General features: G+C 35.3%; 1 protein-coding gene across 1 annotated transcript; it reads right to left on the reverse strand.

Moving 5' to 3' along the window:
• Nucleotides 1-2,479: 2,479 nt before the first annotated feature.
• On the reverse strand, nucleotides 2,480-19,336 carry LOC131164013 (uncharacterized protein At4g06598). Its single transcript, XM_058120907.1, has 5 exons — nucleotides 19,092-19,336; nucleotides 14,047-14,771; nucleotides 5,273-5,352; nucleotides 5,026-5,148; nucleotides 2,480-3,219 (listed from the first exon to the last, which is right to left on the reverse strand). Exons 2-5 carry the CDS (start codon nucleotides 14,766-14,768, stop codon nucleotides 3,002-3,004), a joined length of 1,143 nt encoding a protein of 380 aa, XP_057976890.1. The 5' UTR covers nucleotides 14,769-14,771; nucleotides 19,092-19,336; the 3' UTR covers nucleotides 2,480-3,001.
• Nucleotides 19,337-19,556: the final 220 nt, after the last annotated feature.

Genomic DNA, 19,556 nt, shown 5'->3' on the forward strand with positions numbered 1-19,556 from the left:
TTGAAGGGCATTCCGATTTCCGGCCATTATTTTTTGTTGAATGAATATCAATGGAATTGATATTTATTTTCTTCTTCTTCTTCTTCTTCATGGTTTCAGCTCAGTCTCACCTTCCTGTAAGTAATCTTTAACTCCCTACTCGATTTTTTTCTTTATATCTCATTTGTTGTTTTAGTTTATTAAATTATTCACACAAGGAACTGCCATTGAGGTAATTTTCCTACATTTTTTGGCGGGTTGTTTTCAATTTCATCGCAGACGGGTATGATCCGTTGGACCTTAATGGGAACATCATCATTAAATGGGATATCATGCAATCCTATTCTGATTCATATGATGTATCCTTTCTTCCAAACTACTCTTCTTTTACTTTTTCCAAATTATTTATCTCAAATCCGGGCTAGCTATTTGGGTGCTTCTGGATTCTTTTGATATTTTAGCTTTCCATCCTTCATATTTTTCATTAAGAGTTCCACGTTCTGGTATTTTAATCTCAAATTAGGCACCAAAAAACAGAGCACAGTTTGAACTTCCAGTGCATCTGAGCATGCTTTTCTTTAGGTCTAAATAAGCATGCATAGGGACCGATTTCAACATGCTAGTGAGTTGAAAGAAGCTTTACCAACTAACATAGAGTCCTTTTGAATCCTTAAATTTAGTAAGATCAAGTTTCTTCTCAATGGCTGACCTAGAAAAAAGGCTACATGAAATCCATTTTATCTAATTTTTTTAACTCCATATTTGGAAACTTAATTTTTGATTCTTGTACTAGAATTTATGTTGTCCCTCAGCCATAGGGGAGGGTCATCACACCATACTCAATCTAACCCCTATTTTTATGTAGAAAGGTTGTTTTCTTAAACTCGAACTCATGATCAACCAATCACAAAGGAGCAACCTTACTGTTGAGTTTCCTCCAACTTCTTCCTCCTCCCTCATCTTCCACGCTAAACCTTCCTTTAAGAATCGAAGTGGATCACTTTATAAATTTGAGCCACAACCCCACGAGTCTCTTTATCAATGAATGTTCACTTAAAAGTGTTTATTCAAAACTTAGAAAATCTTAAGGAAAGAAAATGAAAATTTTAGGGAAATGAAAATACGTAGGAATTCACGTTTTCTGATTTGGTTATCAAAAAAAGTAAGAAAGAAAATAAAAAATATATCAAATCAGTGAATTAAAATATAATTTTACATTCCATTTGCATTTTATTTTTCTTAATTTTTAATTATATTAAAACAAATTTTATTTTTTAATACTATTTAATATAGAGGGAAAATATAGTGAAAATTGAGCTCCCTGCTTATTTTATTTTTTTTCCTTTCCTTTTCCCAACCAAAATCCTTGATCTAAACAAACCCTAATGTTGCATTTGAAAGCATGAATTTCATGCCTTAAATCCAAGGCCTATCCAAACACAGGATAAGTTTTTTCACTTTCCTTCTTTCTTCATTGAAGTTATAGATTGCTTGCTCCACAACTACCTGCACGGATCAAATTCAAGCAATACAATAACTTCTCTTTGTTAACAACTTTTATCAACATGTTTGATGCATACTCTTTGCTACCTACTTAATAAGTTGACCTCAATGAAGTTTCCATCTTGCGTATCATCACCTAAAACTACGGATAGCTTATTCAACAATTGGTAGCAAGGACCAAATTCAAGCAACACAACTTCTAGTAACAGCATACATCAACACATCCGTTGCATTCTCATTAGTACCCTTGAATCTTGATATTGATCAATTCATGCACCATGTGATACCTAATTGCAATGTGTTCTATCTTTTAGATGACACTCAAAACTATCACAATCTAGATGAATATCTTAGATGATACTCAAAACTGTCACAATGTAGATGAATTGTCTGTTGCCTAGGTCAAGTTTAGTGGCTAATCCTTTTAGCGATGTAGCATCATTCACAACCTCTGTTATTGCCATGTCTCGATGCAATAAATTGTTGTGGCATAAATGCATAAATTTCCAACGAATAAACCCATTGGCTAATAAACATGACTTGTGGTGGACATCCTATCTTATCATCCAGGTCTCATGTATAATCTACATCAAAACATAACCCATGTAAAGCTAGACCTTTCATTGTATTGAACTCAACATTGAAGTCTATAGCACCTTTTAAGTACCTGAGAACTTACTTCAAAGCTTGCTAGTGCTCTTCACTTAGGTTTGTCATACATAGCTCATCATAGTCACAGGGTCTAAACTACCCACAGAAATTTTTCTCCTTACGACAGCAAGTTCAAATTTGTATAGTTGCTACATTGCAAGTGAAGTTATAACATGCATGCACACCAACACAGAATTAGAGCAATGCCTCCCAACCTTAATCTTTCATTAAGACAAAAGAAACACACTCCATTTGCATATAAGAACTAGGGATATATTCAAGTTGAGTCGAATCAACAAGTAAAATACTCGAACTTGACTCGGCTCGAAAATATTAAGCTCAAAACTCGACTCAAACTTGATCAATTTCATAATTGCTTAACTTGGATCCAACTTGACTACAACTTCATAACCAATGAAAACATACTTTTCATTAAGCACATATTACAAGGAAATAATTTCACATCAATACATTGAATGCAATGCACGTCAAGACAACCCTAAGGATGCCTGCACTAGGGTTACAAGAGACCAAGTTGCCAACGGACAGGATACTAAGTGAAAATACTTTCAATTTATAATCACTTGAACATACAGGGGAAGAGCAACGGATGTGCTTTAACACCACCTCCGATGAGCAAACTGCCGGAAATATGATTTCAAGGCAATGGCTACCAGGTGCACAAGGGGACTAAAAAAGTTAAGGGTCAAATGAAATGCCAAATGGAGCAAAATGAGCGGAAAAGAGAGCACATCAAAACTGGAAGCACTCGATATGAAACCGCACAAGTTAAAACTACATTTTTCATCACGTGGCAGCATCAGCTGAGGGAAAGGAGAGGGGACAGCATCCTAGTTATTTCATAAATTCAAATACGTAGTGTGCCAGTAGCAGAATCACGTCCAGAATTAGCATCCTTGTGTTTCAAAGAGAGGCTTGCGAACTGGGAATCAAGGTCTCTGCTCTTGGAACGTCGGTGACTAGGAGGAGGTTGTTGCTGCTGCTGTTGTGGCGGCTGCGGCTGCTGCTGCTGCTGGTACAAAGATCGTAGCCTTCCAATCTCCCTCTCCAATACCTCATGTTCCACTGTGCACAGCTTAAAAAATTTTAGTTTTCTGATAAACAAAAGAAATAGTTCTGTACCATAATGCAGTTCACCAATCTCCTATTATCTTTCCAGGGCATTTTCTACTAATACTTCACCAAATTTCCAGTAATTTATATTATTGATGCTTTTGAACTAACACATCCCAACTGGATGCAAATGCCTAGAAGCATGACATCATTTGCCAGAAGCCCTGCTGCCATGCAAATTGTTTTCAGGCTGAAAATTTGCTCCGGTTCCTTTTGTCTTTTTTTGAGACAAGGGTAGCTATCTACAAGACTACAACCCCCTTTTCCTCACTTAGGAGGATCCAAACCCTTGCTACCCATATGGGGACCAGGAAACAAACCATCAGGCCAAAGCCCTGGTTCAATTGATTGCTTTTGGCAGTTAATAGTTCACAGCATATTTTATAATGTGTGTGTGTGTGCAAGCATCTCACCTTCAATAACCTACGTTTGCAATAAGACCTACTAATCTCAATTTACTCATTAAGAAAGACAGCTAACATCAAATTCATTTCCACATATATATGCACACACACACACAAGCATCTCACCTTCAGTAACCTACGTTTGCATCAAGACCGAAAAATTCATTTCCACACACACACACAAGCATCCCACCTTCAGTAACCTACGTTTGCATAAAGACCTACTAATATCAATTTACTCATTTAGAAAGACAGGTAATATCAAATTCATTTCCACATGAAAAATTAATTTCAAATAATTTACTGGAAAACTATGCATATGATATCTAAGAACATTATGTGTTCTATGTTTTATCATTTACGAGAACTTCTATTTTCAAATCAAAAACTCAGTTGTTTCTAAACATTGTCGGATATGGCAGGGACTTTAACCACTTTAGCCACTGCTACTTACAGCATAACATTGTCTTAAACTTAAGGCAAGCAAATTGTGCAGAATAGCAGGAGAGGATTTATGCAGTTGACCACACCTAGTTTGACATTATACCTAGAGGTTGTTGTACAAACAGAAATTTTTTTCAGTACGTAACACAAAAAAAACTGGACCTTGAGCAAATGATGTTCACATGAACTCTCTCAGCTAACAGACTAGAAACTCATTGAAGATGTAAATCCAATCCACCTTAAAAAATCAGATGGTTACCACAATGATAGAATCATATCCTAGCTGGGGAGAAAAGACTGGCATTTTTAAACATTTTGTATAACACTCTCAAGGCTACTAGGATCAGAATGAGCATAATGAATCCTGATCCTTGTACCATGATTACGAAATGCTGGTTGAGCAGGCAAAGCTTTGGTCAGCTCAACCTGTTCAATGTAATGACTGATAGCGTACAACACCACAGCAAATTGATTCACACTAGGATCTAAATTTTGAAACCTTCCTGCAGAAAACATTCAACCAAAGAGGAAAAAGATCTGCAGAAACCTTGGGAGAAAGCTCTTTAAATTCCCATTGATGTGTTATTTCATTTTTTAAAATCCTTGCAATCCAGACATAGTTCTGCATTGTTATTACGTCACTTCTCAATTCTCCTCAATCTGCATGCCTGCAAAGCTTCTGTCTTCCTTGGGAGGAAAAAGTGGTTTCACATCTCCTGCTCCGCATGCAAATCTATTTTGAACTAATACCTAAATCTACCCTATAACTAAAATACAATACTGTCCCCATTCATAATGTAATGAATGAAAAGTACTTTTAAGGTCATGAAACAAGTTTATGCTTCGAAGCAACAAAAGGAAACAATAAAAGGAACTACCAAAATGTTAACGGCAAAGGATAGAAACTCACAGTATTTAATGAGCTGCTCCTGGGATAAGCTTTCTAAACGTTGCTTCAGTGCTTTGTTCTCCATGCTCAGTATAAGATTCTGCTGGTTGAGAAATTCAAGCTCCGCTGAAACTTCAGACCCTTCTGCCTGTAAAAACCGATACATAGAAAAGCAATGCTTTTTAATCAGTAACAGTAAGGCTTTTTAACCCGTAACAATCTGCAATTTAGTAAGAAAAAATTTGTAGTCCATAGCTTCTAGTGGTACTTGCCTGTAATGCCTGTACATTCCTTTCCAGCTCTGCTATGTACTGAAGTTTACGAACCCGCGAACGTTGAGCAAATTGTCTGTTCATTAGACAGCACTTCAGGTTCAATTGCTACTAAGCCACAACTTGTATCATCAAATTTACACTAAAGCAGTATGTTCACAACATCCTGCATATCTGCAGGTTTCCTTAATAATTTTTACCTGTTCCAGTTATTCTACAAAAATTCTAAGCAGTTCAGACATAATTTTGGTCATGACAATATGACTATCCCAGCCACCTTTTTTTACAACTTCCTCAGAGTTCTAAACATTTTACAGGAAAGCAAAGCACATTTTATAACATTTCAAGACTCCTTTGCAACTATAAATTTTTAACACCACCATAAAGCTCACACACAAAAATAAATAACTATATATAGAGAGAGAGCAGAAGCATAACAGCACACATAAACATACAAATGGGTAAAATCTATTGCATTGAGCAGGTTTATAATCTGGTGCTGCGATTAAAAAGTTGTAATGTTTTGAACAATTTTCAGAAAAAACAAGTTCCAGACATTAAAGGGAGAGATATAAGGGGAGGGTTTATTTTTTTTATTAAAAAAAATAAAAAAGTAATCATAATTTGCAAGCATTTATCATAATCCATGTTAAATAACAAAATCTATCGTTTAGCCCTCAACTAATGCCCTCATAAACTGCATTCCCATTCTTTCAATTTTAGAGTTTAGAATAAATTTCTAAAGCAATAGAATCAAGATGTCTTCCAACAAGAAGAAAAATCTTCTTACAGAACTGCCATCCAATCTCTCTGCATGTCACTCAAAGGGACAATCCATAATACACTTAAAGGCTAAGGTCAAGGAAACAACAAAAACCACTCCATCCCACAAGACAAAAACTTCATATTTAAAAATTCCACTATTCTTGTCTGGCTCAAAGAACAACAAAGGGGGCATACCGCCACATCGCCTTCCCTTCCTTAACCAAAATCCCAGCAGCAGTTGTGCAAAAAGAACATGCTAGATTTTAAAATCTATTTCCAGCCCTCACCTAATGAAAATTAAATAATTCACATGTTCAGCCAACCAAAACGGGGTTCTGTGAGGGCTGCACCGCTGCAGGATAAAAACACTATGGTAAACAAGCTTGATTTTTAGAGTAACTGTTATTCCCATGATCTAGTTAATGCGTGATATTCAGGTATTCCCATGATCTAGTTAATGCGCGATATGAATATCACATTGAACTATAAACCCAGCACCAAATAATTCAGTACCTCAATATTCACTCTTCTGTCTCAGATAATGATTGGCCCAAACACAGCACTTGGCACAATATTTTCAGAGTAGCACATACTGTAAGTTACTGGGCTCCACCAGACCAAAAGGTAAAAAGAATTCTACACAGAATAGCTCATAAAACCCCAGTAGAAAGCTTTGTGGCTCATATAGGTAACTCTAAACGTAAAATGCAAACACCATATCAATACCAATATCCCCACTGAAGGAACTTATGAAGCATTTGCAGGACTTTTGAGAAAAATTATGAATTTACGAGGTAGCAAAGATCATTGGCTTTTCTAATTTATGCTGACAAGTTAAGAAAGGAAATGATTCTTACACATGCCATGCTGCTCAACTAAAGCCCACAAAAAATATATGCATTTTCAAGTTATTCCTGCAATCCCTCTATATCACACTACACTCCAACAAGGTCTAAAAATATAAGATACACTCTTTAAATGCCAAAACCTTTTTGATGTAGAACAAGAAACAAGGCCTTGGAAGATCCTTGTTGGAGAGTACTTAAGAAGAATTGGATCGATGATTGTTGGGTCTAGTTAGTAGTTTATTATGAGCTTAGTATTAATTAGTATATGATAATGTGTATTTGGTGTCTGTTTGTAATATTTGTATAATTTAGGGGTTTGTTTGTGTTTCATGTAATTTCATGTCTTAGAGGCTTTCCTATAAATAGTATGTGAAAGCCATGTTGCAGAAAGTTATTCTTGAATTTGAATTGGAAGTGAACACGAGTTCCCCCTTGTATCTTCTCTCTCCTCCCTTCCCTTTCCTTCCTCTTCAACTTCTTCTAATCTCTCCTATGGCTGCAGAACCTTGATGCTGCCCCAGCATCATTTGGTATCATAGCCCAATCACAACCTCTTTTTTCCATTTCAATTCCCCCATCTTTTCCTTTCACTCTTCTTCTTCCCCCTCTTCTCCTCTTCCTTCCCCCAACTGTTCTGCAACTTCTACCTACCAGTGGCTGCTGCTTCTTCTTTCTTCTTCTTCTTCTTCTTCTTCTTCTTCTTCTTCTTGTTCTTCTCTCTGTTTCTCTTCCATCATTCTCTCTCTGATTTTTCTGTCCTGAAATTTCAGGGAAAAAAATCCCTGAAAAGTAGTTCTGAACTTTTCACGAAATTCCAGTCAAGTATCATTTTTTAAGACCCAAATTTCCAGCCTAGATTTTATAACACCACCCATGGCAACAAAAACAGAACCCTCCCCCCCCCCCCCCCCAAAAAAAACCCTAGCTCCAAAAGTTTCTTTGCTGGCCGACCACCAGAGGCACTGCCAGAATATTTCCCAGCCATCGGCCCTTCAAAAACTCAACTTCCTGATCTTTTCTCATCACACAACCACCACCACTGCAATCCTCACTCCCTGATCTACCCTTGACCGGAGTTCCATTGCTGGAGGTGCCTCACCAGCAGAGCGTACCCCACGTGCCGGCAACCTGCAACTAGGAAGAGGCACTTGGCAACCTGCAACTAGGAAGTTTCCAGAGTGTTCAGCAAGTTCCTGTCTCACGAAAAATTAGTTCCAACCGCGATAAATTGGTGTTTTCTCCTGAAATTTTTATTTGCAGCATGGTATCTTGGTTCCAGGCTGTATCGTGCAAGTAAGCGCAATAAACTGCTACGAGGAGCTAGAAATTGCCACTGTTAGCATTGGATATCAGATTTCATTGCTGCATTTGTGAGTTCTATGATTGAATTTGTTTCATTTCTACGTGATAATCAAGATTAAAGGTGACTTGGAGAAGGTTCTTTAGAAATTAGAAGTCAAATCTGTGGTTTCGCATGAATTTATTGAGAATTCAGGGCAAATTGTGTTAAAGGGATGTTGGTGATATAAAGCTGCAGCATATAAATGTATAAATTTATAAACATGGTGACAAATTATAGGAAAAAAGAATGCCATTTGCCAAACTTTGGGCACAATTTCAAGCTTTTCCACACCTTTCTCAAGTGTGGTGGAAATGTATGCAAATTCATCATTGATGGAAGATGTACTATGAACATGGTTTCTAGAAATGGAGTTACTCAAACGCAACTTCATAGCCTTATGAGTTTTCTTGGATTGAAGACACTACCTTACATGTTTATGAAAGATGTTAGGTTCCTATCCAAATGGGTGTTTGTTTTGATAATGTTTGGTGTGATATCATATCTATGAAGATTGGCCATGTACTCCTTGGTTCTCCTTGGATGATTTCTGTGTGACTCAAGGATATGAGAAACACATATCTGTTCCACTATAATGGTAAGAAGATCATCTTGAAGCCCGTACAACCAACCAAACAAAAGAAATAATCTGGTAGAGATACTCAACATGAAAACACTACAAGGAAATGAATGTGTTTCAAGACATCCGAAGCCTTTCAAACATTCCCATTGTTGTGTTTACATCTCTGATGAGTTTACCAACTCTCAATTCAAGTCTTTGATGCAGCCAAAGGATTGCTGTTTCTTACATCACTCGAGTGCTAGCTTTTGAAGAATCTAAATTTGCTTCTTAATTTTGATCCTCCAACATTTCAAAATTCAAAGCCGAATTATTTCTAAGGGAGAGTTGATGTAGAACAAGAAACAAGGCCATGGGAAGGTCCTTGTTAGAGAATACTTCAGAAGAATTGGTTCAATGGTTGTTGGATCTAGTTAGTAGGTTATTATGTGTTTAGTGTTAATTAGTATACGATTATGAGCATTTGGGGGTTGTTTGTAATATTTGTGTAATTTAGGAGTTTGTTTGTAGTTTCACGTAATTTCATGTCTTACAAGCTTTCTTATAAATACTGTGTGAAAACCATATTGTAGACAGTTATTGCTGAATTTGAATTGGAAGTGAACGCAAGGCCCCCCTTGTATCTCCTCTCTCCTCCCTTCCCTACCCTTCCCTTCCCTTCCCTTTCCTTTCCTTCCTCTCTTCAACTTCTAGTGATCTCTCTCACAACCGCAGAACCTTGATGCTGCCCCTGCATCACCTTTCAATTGAGAGTTTTCTCATTTCCTCTTAAACACCTCGCTTGAGAAAAACATTATATTCAAGGCCATGCATATTGGCAGATAGACTACTTCAACAACTGAGGAGGCTTCCATAAAGTATCACAGATTCAGGCACTACCACAGGTGCCCCTCCCCCCCCAGCTTGATCCATTGAATGATCAAACAATATGTCTTTCAATACCCAGGGAGATATGGGGGAGCAGTGCGGGCGCAGGAAGAGGGGTGGGGTCGGGGTGAGGTGGGGGAGTCCAATGGCTAACTCATGAATCAATTTAAGAGTAAACATATGCGATGTTTATTAAGAACTTCTCTCCTACATCTGATCGCAACCAGGTAAAGCTGGTTTTTTTTCTTTTTTAGGCTGGTCTTAACCCCCCCCCCCCCCCCCGGGGGGAAAAAAAACCAAAAAAAAAAGGGTTTAAAAAAGAAATAAAAAACAATATTCTGCACATGCACACTTGAAGCTTTATCATAACTGCATACAAGTCTACAAGTCAATTCCTAAAATCAAAAAAGGTTTGAATCATGGACATGAACACAAAACACAGTAAGAATAACAATAATATGGTAGATATTAGGTTTATAACATGTATATACCACAACATATTTCAAGAAATTTTTAACATATCACTTCCATGGTACATTACCCAAGTTAATTATAATTTTAGAAACAATAAGCCATATTTTAATTACTATTAAAAATAAAACAAAAAAGAGTATAATTACAACACGTCTTTGTGTTTAAAGTGTGCTAAGAAGAATAAGAAAATGTAGAGTGAGCGTCCAGATGTACAGCTTGTGACCAACATGGATATGCCTACTTTACAGACATGTTCATGCTACATGATGCATTGGCTACGTACATATGGCAGGAAGTAAATATCCAGCATGCAGTCCTAATCTAACAAGAAGGAAATGACAGAAAGCACACTTTGCTTCCCTCACGTCCCCACCCCACAAATTAAATAGATAAATAAATAAAAATAATCTGCCTCCAGCATAGCCAAAATTGTTCTAATTTGACAAGATGTAACTTTATTTACACTATCACCTAAATCCTAAAAAGGTGAAACATAATTTTTTTTTAGGCTGCCCTGCTCCTTGTATAAGTTAAAACTTGAGTCGATGCAGAAACATTGTAAAAGAAATTTGTTTCAATTTGTATCAGACAGCAAATTTACACCAACTCCATGACCATCTCTCCCAAAATTTTCAAGGTCACCCTCTCCAATAAGGTAGTATTTGGGAGAAAGAATTTCAGGCCATAGATTTGGATTTGTGTGCATTTGGAGGAAACTCAACACAATTTTATACTACGTTTTGTCCAAATTGAAGGCCCAAATGCCATGCTCCCAAATGCAGGGTTATTAGTGCCTTCGTATTTATCTTATTTTATCAAGCCCCTGTGAGCTGATAATCAGGAGTATAAACTCAGGTAATAGCTAGAAGCAAAACTTTTGCCTACAAAACTAGCCAACTTTCAAGAGTAATTACTAGCCATAAAATCTACAGCCTATTGTGTGTGTAGAAAGAAAATTTTTGCATAAAGTCTGCAGCAGCCATTATGTATCATCATTTAGTAGGTCCCGCCAATATAATGCTATACACAAGTAGCTTGGCACTCTGGCTGTGAAAACAGTGAGTTTGACCTCCCATTTTTCAGAAAATGCACAAACTTAGGGATTGTTCGGTATCCTCTTTTTCTCTTTGGTTTTCATTAAAGCACAATGCATTTCAAATTGCTAGTTTTCTCTTTCTGCTGTTGATTTCCGACTGTCATTACAAAAACTAAAAACTAGATCTTATGATTTTCAATTTTTGTGGCACATTTTGCTACAGTACTATAATATTCAGGATTCACTTTTGTGGCTTAATCATTCTACAGATAGCTTTTAATAAATAATAAAAAACAGCCATGTGGTTCAAAATTTTTGATAAATTATTAAACTAGTTCAAAAAAAAAAATTACAATTTTCAATTTCCACATACAATAAGATTGTTCTTGGGGCACCAAGAAGTAAGTGTAAAAATATAATAATTAAGTAAAATAATTATAAATAAGTTCTAATTTTTATTATAATACTTTTTAAATTTGTATTCTTCCGCATTTTCATTATTTGAGTCAAAATTTTTAATTGTTATTTGATTCAAGGACAAAATTGAACATGTGTTTAATTGAAATTCTAATTTATTTTAGTTTTGGAAGTTTTAACCAAACAAGCTGCTTATTTCTAGTTTTCATTTTCATATATTTTGTTAGTGGTGCCAAGTGATCCCTTAGGAGTCATTTGGTATCATTGTCAAAAATTATGAAAACAAAAATCAGAAACGAAAAAAACCAGAAACAGGAACTAAAAACTGAAAACCGACAACTTGTTAGGTTAATATTTCTAGAACAAAAAAATTTAAAACTTGATTAATCAAATGCTCATTTTTGTCGTTGAGCCAAATAAAAATCACAAAAATAAGATTAAAATAATAAAAAGTACAATGCAGTATAAATTAAAAATACAATAGTAAAAATAAAAATTATTATAATTATTTTACTTTATTATTATATTTCAAAATAAAATTTAAAAGAACAATCTAATTTTATTTCAAAAAATATGAATAAAATGAATGATTTAATCCAAAAAAGTTAATTCTAGATACTAAAATATTCTGGCAATAGGGTGCCAAAACAATTTAAAAACCATAAAAACTGGTTTTCAATTTTTTCACAAACAGCTGAAAACCATCAATAGAAACAAAAAACTGAAAATGTAGACATGCATTTTCATAATATATTTCTTTACTATATAGAAACAAAAACATAAAACTGAAACCCAAAAACAATACCAAACATGCCCTTAGTTTATAACCTAAATTTAATAGGATTTGGATCTAACAATAAAACCAAAAAATGATGATGACAATTATGATGATGATGAGAAAGACACTCAAATTCAAGATCAAAGAGACTCTACTTCAAAAAATTAAGAAAACAATCCTGGTAAAGATGTAGACATTTCTAGAAAGGTACTGTTTCCAAATGTCACATCTCAAGACACTGACACTCAGCAACTCCTCTTCTCTATATATATGATCCTTTAACACAGTCTAAAAACAATAAACAGGCACATGGCATACAGCAAGCAAACTTCCATGCTCTCTCATTCATAAAAATAATTAAACACTGATTTATTTAAAGTGACAATAAACTTGGGATCATCTGCAATAGAAGAAATTGTATATTAGAACTTTATTTTGGATAAAATAGTGTTATATAAATGTTATAAACCTAATATGAAATATCTATCATTCATGTCTTCATTTAATGGAAGTAAGAAGGGTACAGTGTCAAACATTCCAGTTACTATTGTGAGCCGTGGAGTGGAAGGACTGATAGCTAGTGTTAGGGTTTGACAGTGTGACCTCAATTAAATGGGGAGGATAGATGTCTTCACTTGTCCTCGCCAGGGATTTTTATATTGGATGTTGAATTACTCTAATGATGATTTGTGTGGTTGTCTTGTTGATTGAATATAACAATTAGTTCCACATCATTGAGTATGAAGGTTGCTTGTCTTCATGAATTCATTATTGTTGGAACTGATATTTCATGACTATGAATGGCTTCCAAAAATCTCTCAAGTGTTCATGACAGCCGGATTGAACGTGTAGTTATTGGCTGGCTCGGTCGAAGGAGAGCCTCAACGAGTGCCGCGCAGCCCGTTAATTGAGTTTAAATTGGGGGTCTTTGATACATAGCACCATCTATGGCTAGCCCTAACTGAAATTCTAACGATCATGAATTCACCATGAACCAACCCAAATCTGCACTCTTACATGAAGAAATGCCTTGATAGGTACAGTCCAGCTTTTTTTTTTTTTGGTGAGCATTTTTACCCAACAATTGATTTTTCACAATAAAACTACATGAAATATGATATTTTCAAATATAGTTATCTATCAATAGACAGTTTTTCCTTAACTTATGTACACAATAAATGATATGATCCTAAGAGAAAAAGCTGCAACAAAAACAATCAAAACCTCACTCTGCACAACCAGAGAGAGGGAGAGAGAAAAAAACAGAATCGAGAACACAAGCAACAAAAACAAAAAGTGAAAAAAGAGAAAGAGTGAATAGTCCATGCAGCAAACCCACGACATTCAAAAAATTAACAATATACATTTTCTGTTTATCTTTGAAAAGAAAAATGGAAAAAAATATATGACATCTAATTATGCATGAATATGATGCAACAACTGAATAAACAAGTTTGATCCCAATAAATAACAAAATACAGTGAAGGTAGGGTTCTTATATTCCAAAAAGGAAATTGAAAGGCACTGATCAATGAAAGAGTCCAATAAAAAACTAACATACACCAAGAACAAATAAAATCAGCTGGTGCTAGTTAGCATCACTATAAACAAAGTGGCAGTGCAAATTTTTATGACAATGAAGACAAAATACTAGGTAAGCACATACTGTTTAGCACGTTTGTTATCTGCCTCAGAAGAAGGCTTAGCATAAGAACAATCCTTTCTTTCAGAAGAAGATTTTGGATCAGGTGTGCCAGATTCAACTTGATCCTGCTTTTCAGTAGTTGTAGATGGAACTGGATCAGCTTCCTGCAGAGCACATGATGATCCTGAGCATTGAATAACAGGGCCATCCCTTGCAGAAGGCAGGCCACTTAAGTGAGCCACAGAATTAAAGGCAGGTTCCCATGCTCTACTTTTTTTACTCTTAAAAGAGTTTGGCTCTGCATAAAAGGAGGCATGTTGCACATCTTTGTAATGATCAAAGTCCTGAGATCCCCATGAGGGAAGAGACATTTTATTTTTGAATCTGTACTCATCCTGAACAGTATAATCTATGTTAGAAGCATTAGCAGAATCTATATATGCAAAAGAGTCACTTGATGAACGCCGATGACCTCCTTTGCGTAAAGGCGTCTCTGGCTCATTTAGGAGTTCATCTAGCCAAGAAGGCTGCTCCTCTAGGGCAAAACCTTCAGAGGAAGTACGCTGATGGTATATATTTCCATCTCTACGATTTGGAACACCTTTCGACCCTACAGCAGGGCTGGAGATATAATCAGCATATGATGGGGAAATACACGGAAATGGACTTTTAGGAGGAAGTAGAGAGTGCTTTCCAGCATAAGACAAATTTCGGAAATTCGATGACCCCTTAGAATTTGCCATCACCTAATAAGAACAACAAGTCCTGAAAAGTTAGTAAATAACAAAATATACACAGGTGAAATGACAGAGAAGAAAAAGTTAAAAAATCACAAACATGACCTTTTGCAGGAAAAAAAAAAACAAAATTAAGTCAACAAAAACAAGAGTGTATAAAGATGCAACAATCACTAGAAAAAACCCAGGAAATAACATCAACAGAATGAAAAATTAAAACAATAGCAAAGATACACTTCACAAATAGTGATCAATCTCATTGGTAGATGAAGCAAGCAAGGCATGATGACCAACTAAAATTTCTAAGATGATTTACCATTCTGCTGCAAAGAACACTCAGAATTTAGATCTTATTGTTTCATTTGGTTAGAAACACAATAAGTATTATTTTTTTTATCAGCAAGAGTGAACTCGATAGAAGGACCCCAAAGGGCTGCCAAGTAGAAGAGATAACAAGAAAGATGTTAAGTACACAACAAGTTTTCTCAAAAAAAAATAAATAATAAAAGAAATAAAATAATTCAAATAACATACATACATCTAAAACATACAATCCATTAAACCATCTAGTTGACGTCCTAAGCCATCCATCTTTGAGTAGTCTTAAAGAGGCATTTCTTTTCTTTTTAAGGTTCTTCTATTTCTCTCCGTTCAAGACCCAAAAACATTAAGAGGGATCAAATAAAAAGCTTTTGTTCTTTCTGCACATGAATGGATACCTCTCTAAGACTAAAGCTAACTCGCCGCACTCACTCTCCGCACTCCAAGCTGTAGCCCATGGTCAGCCAACTGGCAAAAAAACCAAATTCCAAAAGCTTTTTTATCCAAAAGCAGTCAGTAATTTCTGATTAACAGACTAGGCTGCTGCTTTACAGTTCACACAGAAAGCATATGTTGACCAAGACGCAACAACCACCACCACCCCTACACTTTTTTTAAACTATCAATGGTTACAACCATGTCCAAAACCCAAGCATAAATTGCAACTTGGTCATGCCACAGATTTCAAATAGCTTTCCATTTGAGAAAGTTAACCGGCCATTAGTAGCATTGTGACTGTACATCTCCTAGCAGAACGTACTTACCTAGACAATCATTATTACACTAACTTCCATGAAATCATGAACGGATCAGTAATATGAAACACAGGTATTGCTTGAAACCTAGCCCTCTACTTTTGCAGTCATCAATCACTCCAATATTCAAGCATAAAAAAGCACCTCAAAACAGTTGATGAACCAGAAAATTTACATAAAAAAGACGTCACCCATGAATGAAGATTAGAACATTTCTTACTGTGAATTTAGAACTATAAAATGCAAAAAAAAAAAGTGCGATAAAAAAGGACATGCCTGCATGTAGCATGTAAAATTAACCATACCTTCAGGTATTGTGTGTGTCACACAAGTATCTAAGCACACAAAGGCAAAACAAAACAGTACGAAGGTATATATCATTGCATAATGCACAGTATGGCATCAAATGCAATTGAGTTGCAATAATCATTAAAACAGTAACTATAAAAAATTTAGGTATTAGACACCCTTTGGATACTTGACTAATCCACCAGAATAATGAGCCTATCCCACTATGCTTCTCCACTTAGATACCAAGGTATTATCTTAAATGGAAAGTCATAGCCCCAAGATTCAAACCCTAATATTTTAACCAAGAGAGCCTTGAGTTTATCACCAGGGTAAAACACATAATGTAATTAAAATAATCACAAAACATGCAATCACCAACTACCATCACTTTAGAAACAACAAATCTGTCTCCTACAAACATAAACAAAACACGTGCATAAGGATCATACAACTTCCAAAAGAAAAAAAAATTTAAAATTTTAAAGCAAACCTTAAACATTGACCTGGCACTAAAACTAAGGAATCAAAAGTAAATGGTTGGGGAAAAAATTCAATAAAAAATAAATCCTCAAGATTTTCCATTGATGAATTTATAAAGAATCTCTCTCCCACTCATGCTTTCCCTCTCTATTGAAGGGTGTTCCATATGAAAATTTCCTTTTTGTCTAAATGCAAAACAATGGTGAGTGACGCTGTTTCCAGCACAAAGAATGACATGAGGTCAAAATAAGTTGGCCTTCCTAGTTAATACAAATAAGTTTTTAATTTTACTTTCTAAAGAATTTATTTATCATGCAAAGACCTGAAAGGATTGACAAAGAGCCAGCTACCGTGATGGAAGGAATTCGGGATGGGCCAAGAGAAAAATGCAAGCATACGTTCTCTATTTGAAAAAAAAAAAAAAGGTTCTAGAAAACAGAGCCTATTGAACCAAGAAAGCAGAACAAACTAGATATCTATCTCTTGCTACCAACAAATAGTGGGAGAAAAAACGGAAAGAAACAAGAGAAAAATAAATAAATAATGTACACACATCAAATAAATATTTTGAAAAATCAATCAAGGCTCACCTCATGATGAGGCATGCCCAAAATGCCTATTGAATTAGACTCTTAATCTATATCAAATTCCAAAAAGTCCAATGTATTATACACCAAGGTGAACTGTTTGTACAAAAGGAATGTCTTTTGCACCTTTCTTAGTTGCGGCTTACACATTGTGGTGGTGCAAATCTCAAGTTAGATTCAACTACAAAATTTTACCCAGATGCTTATATGGAAGGAATTATCCTAATATGATGGGTGACCTCATACGATTTGATCTCTAAACTCTTGAACCTCAACCTTTCCAAAATCATAGGGTTGCATCATTGATCATGAAAAAAATTTGAATTTTGAAATGTTATAACCATCTCTCCGCATGATTTAGTAAGTGAATTCAAGTTAGTACATTTTGAACGGCCAACAAGTAGTTTGCATAGTATATTTGATTATTTAATTTTATCTATGATTTTCTTAATTTTTATCCTAAAAAGTATGTGTAATGTACTTATATGCTTTTATTTTACGCTTTGGCGTCTTAAGATTTATGAAGTTATGCCTTACCTCATAAGGGTAAAATGTTTCACGTTATGCCTTCATCTTTCAAAACATTGAATCAGATATATGGCATAATAAAGCCTGCATAAGATTATAAAGGTTAGTCCTCCTTCACTAGAAATCTGAATCCAAGCAGGGAATAGATACCAATGAAACCCTTCCATCAATTGGCAACCATTGAGGATTCACCACATGCATATGGGATCAACATAAATGATCAATGCCAATTCTCTCTCTCTCTCTAAATATTAAATAATGCAAGGAAAAACTCCTCAAATAAATTCACCTCCAAAGGTAAGAAAGATATGCATATGCTAATTTCATTTCATTGATAATCAAACCCTCTGACACATGTTTTAAGTCCTCAAATTCCTCTTTTCAGTTCCTCTCATAAGACTGAATAACAATCAATAGAACACGTAATAAGAATCTTCCATGCCAACAACTTTCACATTAAAAAAGAATCCCTTGTGTAAACCACATTGAAAAAGATACCAAACATTGGGTTTGGAAAACCAATGCCTTATTGTTGCTATTTTAAGAAATATTCTTTGATTAACGCAATAAAAGTCACCACATTCTAGGTTAACCACTATACTAAATGCAACAATATTTCCTACAATAGATCTCCATAGAACTTGTTAACAAAACTAGACATAGATTAACAGGAGAGCGACTTACTTTTGAAGTATCAAATTTTCATGTAATAAGTATACACCAATTCCATGAGCACATCTATATAGTCCTTTTGCATGCACATGCACACACAGACAATTTATAAGGTAAACATGTGAAGATTAAGTGATAGGGAAAAATGATTCCAAGCATGTTAGATCTCATTATGAGATTTTTTTCTGAGAACAGGAACAAGAATAAATCCAAATTTTCATAAGGAATGCACGGGAATCATTTCTAAGTATAAGCACTGTTAGAAACGAAGATAACAAATGTCTACAACAGATCAAAACCTGTGCAGAAAAATTTCCCTTTCAAGAAAGAAAATCGCAATAATATTCTATGGGTCAGAAATCACAACGGAAGCTGTCTCAGAGAGAGAGAGAGAGAGAGAGAGTTAAAATAATAAAAGAGAAGTTGTAGAAAAACAACAATGAACCGTAATTAAGTTCAGAGATAAGACGGGAAAAGAAATGGCAGAAAATTTTAAATTGTTACATTCTCGGTTCTCTTTTCTTTTGCACATTTTCTCAGCAACCAAACAAAGCATTGGAGATTTGAAAAGAGAAGCATAGCAGCAAACCAAGAAGTGCAAGGCAAACACAAATACAACGAAATCGAGAGGAAAAAAATTCATATTGAGAAAACAAAACCCTAATAAGCTAATGCGTTCGAGAAGAGAAGAAAACCTCGGAAGATCGAAAGCAATGCAACTGAATCAAAAGGGGCAAAAAATTGAGCCCTCTCTCTTTCTCTCTTTTCGTCTCTCTCCTAGGGTTTCCCCATCAATGCCCAGTCTTCCTCTGTCTCTCTTCCCGGCCCCCCGTTGACGCCTGAGGTTGGGTTGTGTTTGTGTATTAAGGCTGTAATGGAGCCAGGTGGGGGTGGGGGGAAAAGGTTATTTAGCGTGTGTAATTTGCTTTGCCCGCAAACAAGTTTGTAACGGGGAACAATCAAATTACATTGTAAATTCCTAAAATTTTACAATTATATTTTACGACTCTAAATTTTAATTTCAATAATTTATTTTTGAAGTTTCGTGTTGTTTATGAAATTACTTATTGTACATTTGGAAAAAAAAAATTTTAATTTAAGACTTTAAGAATTTAATTGTCAGAATAATAATCTCGATCAATACTTCTTACTTGGAAAGA

The sequence above is a fragment of the Malania oleifera genome, chromosome 9 (genome assembly GCF_029873635.1).
Source record: "Malania oleifera isolate guangnan ecotype guangnan chromosome 9, ASM2987363v1, whole genome shotgun sequence".
NCBI lineage: Eukaryota > Viridiplantae > Streptophyta > Magnoliopsida > Santalales > Ximeniaceae > Malania > Malania oleifera.